Source organism: Salvelinus alpinus, chromosome 12 (genome assembly GCF_045679555.1).
Source record: "Salvelinus alpinus chromosome 12, SLU_Salpinus.1, whole genome shotgun sequence".
NCBI classification, from domain to species: Eukaryota; Metazoa; Chordata; class Actinopteri; order Salmoniformes; family Salmonidae; genus Salvelinus; species Salvelinus alpinus.
Window position 1 is genome coordinate 37,174,268 of NC_092097.1, and position 12,019 is coordinate 37,186,286.

Here is a 12,019-nt window from a genome sequence, read left to right on the forward strand (position 1 = left end):
CTACGTACAGTATGTAAACATTATTTGACTTGCTTTCAAACTCAGGAAATACATTGCTGTTCAAGTGTATGATTTGTTATGGTATAATAGTCCAACACCAATTTCTCAAGTTGATGAATCTACAGTAAGATTAGGACTACGTCCCAATTATCTCTTCTTCCTCTCAAAGTGTGCACTTGTTCACTTCCCTTCACTGACTCTGGATAAGAGTGTCTGCTTGATGAAAAAATTTTAAATTATTTAGGAAATGACTGGTATAAGATATATGGTGGAAACTCCCACTAGACAACACCTCCACCAATCCAATGCTTTTAGATTTGTGGGAAGTACTGACACGTCAGGTTTTTAGTTGTTCTGCGATTTAGCTGGAATAAAATCTTAGTGTAACACAGTCGCCACCTTGTGACAGATAATGAGACATGGGACAATGCAAATGCCTCAAATTACTAACTTTACCACTAAGAGGAGCTACAAAACCATTTACCAATTGGACTCTGCTGTTCTGTTAAGACAGATATACATGCAACATTTCACCACTAAGTGTCAGTGTGTTAGAATTTCAACAAAAGAGTACCAAAAGGGCATTTCGGATACAGATTCCCCACATTTATTATCTTGTTCTGTTACTGCCTTGGCAAAGGTTAATGATAATATATATCCTGTTTCTAGCATACCATGTTATGCATACATACAGGTAGTTTTCAACGTTATGCATATTATTTTCCACTCAAAACATATCTATAACACTTTAAACATGTGTTTTGCTGAATAATAATCCCTCATATAATACATACAGGAACACATACCACCAAGCAAGCCCATCTACATACTGTATAACTCCAAAGCAGGACTTTAAGAAAACTGTGGTTACACACAATGGGCCTGAAATGAGAATCCAATCTAGTTCACCAAGTAAGAGATCCAGTCCACATGTAACAGCACAACTAACCCTGTTACACATTGATTCTCCTATGTCTTCAAACACGTAACTGTATGAATATGAATATATATATATATATACATATATACATACACACACACACACACACAGTATGCAGGATCAACTAGTACAGGCTCATAGAAAATGACCAGACCAGATCAGTGCATCTTTAGTAGACTGGGTCGAGTCATGACAAGGTGTTTGCTCTTTTCTTGAGGTACCACGGCTAATCTGGGGAAGAGAGATAGAGAGAGAGAGATAGAGAGAGTGAGACAGAAAGAGAGAGCGAGAGAGAGACAGATCAAGAGATTGTATTAAGTCGTCCTATCTGCAGACGAAGAAGGCGCTAGTCTTAGACTACCAGCTCAAAAACACCAAACTTCTGTTTGAGATGGTTTGTTATTCAGACAAAGTAGCAGGCTACAACCACAGATGGCTATAACAGTAAACAAAGCGTTATCCAGTGTATCCCTTTGATCAGGTTTGTTCTGTGCCACATGGAGGGAGTAGAAACATCCTTTATAATGATTACCATAGTACAGTTCATGTTTCTTCTGAGTGATTCATAATCTCAATTGACAAGCAGACAGTTAATACTGGTGGACGTTCAGCTGTCAATAAACCAATTAATCAGCCTTCATCCTACATGTTGAATCCAACCACCTACTAGTTAATGGTCGATATTGTTCCCACAGAGACAAGGTCTCAATGTGTCAGTTGTCACTTCCAGAAGGAAATGAAGAAGATGCTGATTATGAGCAGTCAGTCGGTGCTCTGCATAATCACTTCCTTCTGTACTGTATCTCTTGGGCTGTGGCTGTGATCAGATTGTGCCCTGTCCAGTCAGTTCCTACTATAGCTCCTATACAGGGCTATGGCTGCAGCTTACTCCATTCTTACTACTGTATACCTATCCTGACCTGTGGCTGTGTGCTGCAGCCTGCTCAGTCAGTTGTCTCAATAGTTCCTGGGCTCTTTCTGTGACTGCAGCAGCCTGCTTAGCCAGGCTACATGTGACCCTGTTTGTCTGAGGACGAGGAGGAAGTGGAGGGGGACGGGGACGGAGCCTTGGGGAACACCCTGTCTGTGGGGGTGATAGATGCTGGACTACCCAGGCCTGAGGAGCTGGAACTACTAGACCTGTGCTGCCCCTGTCCCTGGCCATGTCCCAGGTGGATGGGAGCAGGCCGGAGCGGTCTGACCGGAGGCGGCCTGAGGGGGGCGCTAGGCCTCCGTGCAGTCAGGGCCGGTTTGAAGGTGCTCATGGTCTCGGAGGACGAGGAACTGCTGCTACGGCGCAGGGCGGCGTCAGGGTCCCGGATGGCCATGGTGTTGGTGTGGAGGGGGCTGCCAGGGGGCTCAGAGGGGGGTCTGGACCCACGGGAGGAGAGGTGCTGCTGCTTCAGGGGCTCCAAGGTGTCCAGGACCACGTCGGGGGCATGCTTGGCCACGTTCTGCCGCTCCAGCTCAGACAGCTCATGCAGGGCGGTGTTCATGGTCTTCTCTATGTCCTGTAATAAACACAGTTTCACCACTGATATTAATCCATCCTGCAACACACTCCATCTTGGCTGTCCATGGTAGTAGATGATGACAATTCACACACACACACACACACACACACACACACACACACACACACACACACACACACACACACACACACACACACACACACACACACACACACACACACACACACACACACACACACACACACACACACACACACCTATAGAAAAAAGAATGGCCCATTCAAACATCTGCTCTTATTGTTCATCCTCAAACAAAATACTGACATACCAAGTCCTCCCAATAAAAACCAAACTGTTTCTTCTTGAAAGCAGGGACAAATGGACAAATGAACACTTCACAAATGGTTCCAATATTCTCTCTCTAATGAAGCACACAAAGGGAGCCATATTTAAATGTGGAGCTAGCAGCAGCTAACAGACTGAACAGTAATTAGGAGATGAGAGACAGAGGGCAATGTGGGCATCTCTCTCAGATGTCCTTCCCACTGCTGCCTGACTTTGTCCCTCTGAGTACTGGCTGGGATCCATAAACTATACTGGAAATATTTCTCCCTCTGTCTGTCGGTCTTTTCTGTCTGTCTGCCTGTCTCGCCATCTCTCTGAACAACAGACAGGAGAATATCCTCATTCTTCTACTGCACAACTCCAAGCATGGCTGGACTGGCAGGAAATAGTTATATTAAGAATAACAAGGGAAGTTTGGTCTTGCCTGACTTCACCCACTGAATCAATTGCTTTGATAATCGTTAAGTCTTTATTGCAGTGATTAGATTCTCACCTCTGTATACCCTGATAATTGCTCTTTTGCCAAAACGTTTGTTAAATAAATCCACAAGCAACGAGAGATGAGTGTGCAACCTTTTTTAAATTGGTTAGTTTATTTTCTGTTAGTCAGCACCCCACCATTAGGCCGGGTGTGTGTTTTGTTATTTCTTTACTTCATAGACTCTCACCTCTGCCAGTGATTTCTGGTCGCCAAGGCTACCGTGGCGGGTGGAGCCGGGGGAGGGTCTGAGGGCGGAAGCACGGAAGCACTTTCTATCTGGATGGTTGATACTTCCTGTGTTGCTGAACGTGCTGAGATGGCGTTTCTCTGGACTGTCCATGCGGCCCCTGCTGACAGCCATCTTGTGAGGGCTGCAGGGGCGTGGCATGACCCTAGGGGGCGTATCCATACCTCGGGTGGGGCTCTGGGTGTCGGCGGTGCTCCTGTGGTGAGGGATAACAGCACCGTCTGAACGAACCCTCACCCTGAAAGGCCACCACACAGAGAGCAGACAGACTCTCAAGACAGCATCAAGGACAGAGAGAAGGCATGGTGCAGAAATAAAATCTAGCTCATTCAATACAACTACATTAAATTAACCATTATTTTGTAGCATCTTCATGGAGGAAAACATCTCATCCTGCATGTGTCTAGAAAACCTGTGTTAACCTGCATTTCTTCTGATTCTGTGAACTGTGAGCATGAATCATCACAAAGTCAATGTGTAGCCACCTTTCAAGAGCATCTCCATAGTGGTGTTCAGGGGTATGTTGTCTGTGTTCGCAGGGGGAGCTGCGGTCATGGTTCCTGGATGAGGATCGGTCTCGGTCCTCCTGGTGGGGTCCACTACTGGCCTCACTCTCAGCCTTCCAACTCAGCCTGTCTGAGAACGCATCGTCCCTGAGTTAACGGAGAGACAGAGAGCAGACGGGGGGTTTATTCATTAGTTCTTTGTATGCTGGCCAAATGCATAAACAATTATACAATTTCATTAACGAGTCACTGCAAATCATCTGGATACCCTTACACCAGAGATGATCCGAAATTATCATGTCAACAAACAATCCTTCGGAAACAAAATCTAACTCATCACCTGCTGCCAGATGTTGGACCTCTTCAAGTTATTATTAACAAGTACAGCACTCATTCCCCGGTTTCTTGGTTTCCCCGGGCCCCTGATTTTTTATTTATTTCACCTTTATTTAACCAGGTAGGCTAGTTGAGAACAAGTTCTCAACCGCGACCTGGCCAAGACAGAGCAAAGCAGTGCAACACAAAAAACACAGAGTTACACATGGGATAAACAAACATACAGTCAATAACACAATAGAAAAATCTATATACAGTGTGTGAAAAAGTAGTAAGATTAGGGAGGCAAGGCAATAAATAGGCCATAGTGGCGAAATAATTACAATTTAGCAAATAAACACTGGAGTGATAAATGTGCAGAAGATGAATCTGCAAATAGAGATACTGGGGTGCAAAAAAATAAAAAAATAAATATGGGGATGAGTTAGTTGGGTGAGCTATTTACAGATGGGCTATATACAGGTGCAATGATCGGTAAGCTGTTCTGACAGCTGATGCTTAAAGTTAGTGAGGGAGATATCAGTCTCCAGCTTCAGTGATTTTTGCAATTCGTTCCAATCATTTGCAGCAAAGAACTGGAAGGAAAGGCGGCCAAAGGAGGAGTTGGCTTTGGGGGTGACCAGTGAAATATACCTGCTGGAGCGCGTGCTACGGGTGGGTGCTGCTATGGTGACCAGTGAGCTGAGATAAGGTGGGGCTTTACCTAGCAAAGACTTAGATGACCTGGAGCCAGTGGGTTTGGCGATGAATATGAAGTGAGGGCCAGCCAACGAGAGCATACAGGTTGCAGTGGTGGGTAGTATATGGGGCTTTGGTGACAAAACGGATGGCACTGTGATAGACTACATCCTATTTTGTAAATGACATCGCTGAAGTCAAGGATCGGTAGGATAGTCAGTTTTACGAGGGTATCTTTGGCAGCATGAGTGAAGGATGCTTTGTTGCGAAATCGGAAGCCGATTCTAGATTTAATGTTGAATTGGAGATGCTTAATGTGAGTCTGGAAGGAGAGTTTACAGTCTAACCAGACACCTAGGTATTTGTAGTTGTCCACATATTCTAAGTCAGAACCGTCCAGAGTGGTGATGCTAGACGGGCGGGTGGGTGCGGGCAGCGATCGGTTGAAGAGCACGCAATTTAGTTTTACTTGCATTTAAGAGCAGTTGGAGGCCACGGAAGGAGTGTTGTATGGCATTGAAGCTTGTCTGGAGGTTAGTTAACACAGTGTCCAAAGAAGGGCCTGAAATATACAGAATGGTGTCGTCTGCGTTGGATCAGAGAATCACCAGCAGCAAGAGCGACATCACTGATATATACAGAGAAAAGAGTCGGCCCGAGTAATGAACCCTGTGACACCCCCACAGAGACTGCCAGAGGTCCGGACCACACGCCCTCCGATTTGACACACTGAACTCTATCTGAGAAGTAGTTGGTGAACCAGGCGAGGCAGTCATTTGGGAAACCAAGGCTGTTGAGTCTGCCAATAAGAATGCGGTGACTGACAGAGTCGAAAGCCTTGGCCAGGTCGATGAATACAGCTGCACAGTACTGTCTCTAATCGATGGCGGTTATGATATCGTTTAGGACCTTGAGCGTGGCTGAGGTGCAACCATGACCATCTCGGAAACCAGATTGCATAGCGGAGAAGGTACGGTGGGATTCGAAATGGTTGGTGATCTGTTTGTTAACTTTTCTTTCGAAGACTTTATAAAAGGCAGGGTAGGATAGATATAGGTCTTTAACAGTTTGGGTCTAGAGTGTCTCCCCTTTGAAGAGGGAGATGACCGCGGCAGCTTTCCAATCTTTAGGGATCTCAGACCATACGAAAGAGAGGTTGAACAGGCTAGTAATAGGGGTTGCAACAATTGCGGCGGATAATTTTAGAAAGAGGGTCCAGATTGTCTAGCCCAGCTGATTTGTAGGGGTCCAGATTTTGCAGCTCTTTCAGAACATCAGCTCACTGGATTTGGGTGAAGGAGAAATGGGGGAGGCTTGGGCAAGTTGCTGTGACCAGGGCAGGGGTAGCCAGGTGGAAAGCATGGCCAGCCGTAGAAAAATGCTCATTGAAATTCTCGATTATCGTAGATTTATCAGTGGTGACAGTGTTTCCTAGCCTCAGTGCAGTGGACAGCTGGGAGGAGGTGCTCTTATTCTTTATTGACTTTACAGTGTCCCAGAACTTTTGGGAGTTTGTGCTACAGGATGCACATTTCTGTTTGAAAAAGCTAGGCTTTGCTTTCCTAACTGCCTGTGTATATTTGTTCCTAACCTCTCTGAAAAGTTGCATATCGCGGGGGCTATACGATGCTAATGCAGTACGCCACAGGATGTTTTTGTGCTGGTCAAGGGCAGTCAGGTCTGGAGTGAACCAAGGGCTATATCTGTTCTTAGTTCTAACGTTTTCTGAATGGGGCATGCTTATTTAAGATGGTGAGGGAAGCACTTTTAAAGAATAACCAGGCATCCTCTACTGACGGAATGAGGTCAATAAACTTCCAGGATACCCGGGCCAGGTCGATTAGAAAGGCCTGCTCGCTGAAGTGTTTTAGGGAGCGTTTGACAGTTATGAGGGGTGGTCGTTTAACTGCAGACCCATTCCAGACGCAGGCAGAGGTGTATTTAAAGGGCAGGTTGGTTAGGATGATATCTATGAGGGTGCCCGTGTTTACAGATTTCGGGTTGTACCTGGTAGGTTCCATGATAATTTGTATCAGATTGAGGGCATCTAGCTTAGATTGTAGGAAGGCCGAGGTGTTAAGCATATCCTAGTTTAGGTCACCAGGATCAGTTGGAGATGAGTGTGCCTGCATCCCAAATTACACACTATTCCCTTTATAGTGCACTACTTTTGACTAGTGCACTAGTGCACGAGCTCTAAACAAAAGTAGTGAACTATAAAGGGTATAGGGTGCAATTTGGGACGCATCCTGTCTCTTTTCCCTAATTAGGGTTTAATTCTGCCATCTCCACAGTGATGGATGGTGATTGGCTGTCAGGTAGGGTTCCGGAAGGATATACGACCAGTTACAGAGTGACCTTAATGTTCCATCCTTGTCATGAGGAAGTGTTGATTCAGGAGACTGAGGAGAGGACATCTCATTTAATTACTAATTGGGGATTTATTTGCTTTGAAGTGCTTGGTGCTTATAAATGCTAACTGCATAATTGATACAATAACATACTGTCTGGTGTTTACTGTATACCAACTGATGCATTGACACAGTATCAGACTAATGCACTTTGGGCACAGTTCACTATTATTGACTATTGACATATCAATTCACTGTTATTGACATGGACTCACATAACCTGGAGGCCCCATGGTCGGGGTGTACAGTCCGTCTCTCGTCTACTGACGATTACAATAGAAGTGCTTATCCTAAACACAGGCATGTCGCATTTGAGCAGTTACACAGAAATATTGTACTTACATATCCTGAACCACAATGTACTGATGTGGGATGAGTCCGTCCACTCCGTTGTGTCGTCCCTCCCACCAGTCATCAGAGGCTCTCAGGTACAGCAGCAGTGATGCCCCCTTCTTAAAGGAAAGCTCTCTGGGAGTACGCCCCACATAGTCATACTTAGCGATGGCCTCAATCTGCTCCAGTTCATCATCACTGGTGTGAGGTCCTGTACCGTTGTCCACTTCATCAATGGCACCTGGCCCACTCTGGGGACTGTCACTAAATGGTGTAGAGACAATAATACACTGCTCAAAAAAATAAAGGGAACACTTAAACAACACAATGTAACTCCAAGTCAATCACACTTCTATGAAATCAAACTGTCCACTTAGGAAGCAACACTGATTGACAATAAATTTCACATGCTGTTGTGCAAATGGAATAGACAAAAGGTGGAAATTATAGGCAATTAGCAAGACACCCCTAAAAAAGGAGTGATTCTGCAGGTGGTGACCACAGACAACTTCTCAGTTCCTATGCTTCCTGGCTGATGTTTTGGTCACTTTTGAATGCTGGCGGTGCTCTCACTCTAGTGGTAGCATGAGACGGAGTCTACAACCCACACAAGTGGCTCAGGTAGTGCAGTTCATCCAGGATGGCACATCAATGCGAGCTGTGGCAAAAAGGTTTGCTGTGTCTGTCAGCGTAGTGTCCAGAACATGGAGGCGCTACCAGGAGACAGGCCAGTACATCAGGAGACGTGGAGGAGGCCGTAGGAGGGCAACAACCCAGCAGCAGGACCGCTACCTCCGCCGTTGTGCAAGGAGGTGCACTGCCAGAGCCCTGCAAAATGACCTCCAGCAGGCCACAAATGTGCATGTGTCAGCATATGGTCTCACAAGGGGTCTGAGGATCTCATCTCGGTACCTAATGGCAGTCAGGCTACCTCTGGCGAGCACATGGAGGGCTGTGCGGCCCCACAAAGAAATGCCACTCCACACCATGACTGACCCACCGCCAAACCGGTCATGCTGGAGGATGTTGCAGGCAGCAGAACGTTCTCCACGGCGTCTCCAGACTCTGTCACGTCTGTCACATGTGCTCATGTGCTCAGTGTGAACCTGCTTTCATCTGTGAAGAGCACAGGGCGCCAGTGGCGAATTTGCCAATCTTGGTGTTCTCTGGCAAATGCCAAACGTCCTGCACGGTGCTGGGCTGTAAGCACAACCCCCACCTGTGGACGTCGGGCCCTCATACCACCCTCATGGAGTCTGTTTCTGACCGTTTGAGCAGACACATGCACATTTGTGGCCAGCTGGAGGTCATTTTGCAGGGCTCTGGCAGTGCACCTCCTTGCACAAAGGCGGAGGTAGCGGTCCTGCTGCTGGGTTGTTGCCCTCCTACGGCCTCCTCCACGTCTCCTGATGTACTGGCCTGTCTCCTGGTAGCGCCTCCATGCTCTGGACACTACGCTGACAGACACAGCAAACCTTTTTGCCACAGCTCGCATTGATGTGCCATCCTGGATGAACTGCACTACCTGACCCACTTCTGTGGGTTGTAGACTCCGTCTCATGCTACCACTAGAGTGAGAGCACCGCCAGCATTCAAAAGTGACCAAAACATCAGCCAGGAAGCATAGGAACTGAGAAGTTGTCTGTGGTCACCACCTGCAGAATCACTCCTTTTTTGGGGGTGTCTTGCTAATTGCCTATAATTTCCACCTTTTGTCTATTCCATTTGCACAACAGCATGTGAAATTTATTGTCAATCAGTGTTGCTTCCTAAGTGGACAGTTTGATTTCACAGAAGTGTGATTGACTTGGAGTTACATTGTGTTGTTTAAGTGTTCCCTTTATTTTTTTGAGCAGTGTATATTGGAGATAGATACATACATTGATTGATAGATTCAGATTATAAAGAAGGACATAGTATAGTGCTTTGGACTAAACTAGCCCAACAAGAGGGAGAAGTCATTTGAAACACAGAACTGGATCCAGTCCTCTAACCCCCTTCTCTACATTGGTTAATCTCCATCTTCTCTCCCATCCAAGCAGAACCAAGGCCCAGTATACTATAACATCACTAACCAGTACTCCTCTCCTCCAGCCATGCACTTCTCATAGACCGGTCCATCCAGCTCACGGTGGCTCGGGAAGATGACCTCGTTGTGGATGATGATGGTCTTGATGACCTCATTAACGTGTGTCTGACATGCCACAGGATCGTGTCCATCAGGTATGGGCATCAGAGTCGGGCCGAAGCAGGTAGCCAGGTTATAGGGATCCATCATGTTCTCATCACTGTACTGGGATAGACTGGAGAGAAACATGGGGAATTACAGTTTTCTTTTATCACTTTGGTACAATTTCACAACTTTTAGTTCAAAACTCAAAAGGCAGATTTTTTTCTTTATGCACATTTTCATTTGACTAGGTACAACACACAAAATCACACAGTAACTTTTTCACCAAACCTGATCTCTGTTTCATCTAGAAATACCTTTCATATAAAGTCACTGCCTTTCACAATGCAACGCTCACATTACTGTTCATATGATTCTCTTCTCATTTGTTTAAATACATTTGACCATCACTTAACCCAACTGCGCTTAACGGTTAATCACTTAACCGTTTGGTAAACCTAGAGATTTTGTACTTGTTTGTCTACTATATATGGATTTTGAGAGCTACAGAAATATAAGGGGAAAGTGGATACCTAGTCAGTTGTACAACTGAATGCATTCAACTGAAATGTGTCTTCCACATTTAACCCAACCCCTCGGAATCTGAGAGGTGCGGAGGGCTGCCTTAATCAATATCCACATCTTCGGCGCCTGGGGAACAGTGAAATGTGTGTTTGTAATATAAACATCTAAATTACATGTATTACCCAACAAAATAACATCTATCCAGACGTCCTCTACAGTCATTCATTAGTGCAAATGTTTTTTGTATTTTTCATATATAATTGCAACATACTGTAGGTGTCTGTAATCAAATGTAAGAAATTAAATGAAACAATTTAAATGAATGAAAATAAAACATTTAGTACCCATTAATTTGCATCAAGCCTGTCTTGAGCATTTCAATATAAATTGAATATCAACATCACAGTGAATATCCTCATTATTCATACACCATGGGAAAAACCCTTTGGCATGGCGAATCCAAGCTTGACATTGGTCTGCATTGATGTCGTCGCATGCCTCATCCATGGCCAGAAGGAGGGTGTCACGCTGATGGGGATGGGGATGGAGATCGTCCACCTTCCATCTTTCCTCAATAGGGTTGAGGAAAGGAGAGTATGGGGGCAGGTTTAGGGTCACTAATCGGTGATGGACCCGAATCAACTCTGCATGGTGGAACCTGACATTGTCCCACGCAATGACATTCACCTTGACATGCCGGTCTGCTCAATTTCATTGCGAAACACAATGAGGTGTGTAGCGTTGTAGGATCCAAGTAATGGCCTACGTCTTACCAGACCATCTTCAGAGATAGCTGCAACCATGGAGATGTTTCCCCCACGTTGTCAAGGCACTTAGATGGTCATCCATTTTCCGATGAGCAAATCAGACTTATTTTTCTTCTCCATATCTCCGGATTCCTACCGCAAGCTCCGAACCTTTTCACCTGGATCATCGCAGCTAGCTAGCTGCTATTCGAGTGGCCACTCCTGGCTAACGTCTCTGTCCCGAAGCAAGAACCAATTAGCCTGGAGCTAGCCTTGCTAGGCCCTTCTCCCGGGTAGTCGAAGAGGTCCATCAGCCACTCCTTTGGCTAAAATACCTATTTTGCTAATTGACCTGGACCCCCACCGACCCTTCACGACTGGACTACCGACGTAATTCGCCCGAGGGGGGTTTATCAACAAGTTCCTCCGTCGCAACGTCCCCTGAATGCCCATCTGCTAGCCTACTAGCCGCGGCCCGCTAGCTGTCTAGAGCATATCGGACTGTTAGCTTAAATCGGACAAATTCTTTGGCTACTATACCTTTTCTACCAATTGGCCTAGACCCTCTTTACCACACGAAGCTCTGCTGATTCACGACGACTGGTCTGCAGACGTAACAGCACGAGGGGGCTACAACAGACTTTCTTCCGTCGCGACGTCCCTTTAAGGTCCTACTGCTTGCCCCGGCCCACTAGCTGCCTGAATCGCCGTGTCGCCGGCCCGAGCCACTCACTAGACCCCTATGATTACTCGGCTACACATGCCTCTCCCTAATGTCAAAATGCCTTGTCCATTGCTGTTTTGGTAAGTAATTATTGCCTTATTT

At 45.9% G+C, this 12,019-nt stretch overlaps 1 protein-coding gene across 3 annotated transcripts in view; it reads right to left on the reverse strand.

The window, feature by feature from the left end:
• Positions 1 to 584: 584 nt before the first annotated feature.
• The window catches only part of LOC139536039 (SLIT-ROBO Rho GTPase-activating protein 3-like), a 72,972-nt gene continuing 61,537 nt past the window's right edge, over positions 585 to 12,019 (reverse strand). For all 3 annotated transcript variants that reach the window (XM_071336146.1, XM_071336144.1, XM_071336147.1), the window contains exons 17-21: positions 9,828 to 10,055; positions 7,762 to 8,016; positions 3,974 to 4,141; positions 3,429 to 3,726; positions 585 to 2,451 (exon numbers count right to left, since the gene is read on the reverse strand). In XM_071336146.1, coding sequence (XP_071192247.1) covers positions 1,948 to 2,451; positions 3,429 to 3,726; positions 3,974 to 4,141; positions 7,762 to 8,016; positions 9,828 to 10,055 — 1,453 coding nt within the window. In that variant the 3' untranslated portion in view covers positions 585 to 1,947. The remainder of the gene's footprint in view (positions 2,452 to 3,428; positions 3,727 to 3,973; positions 4,142 to 7,761; positions 8,017 to 9,827; positions 10,056 to 12,019) is intronic.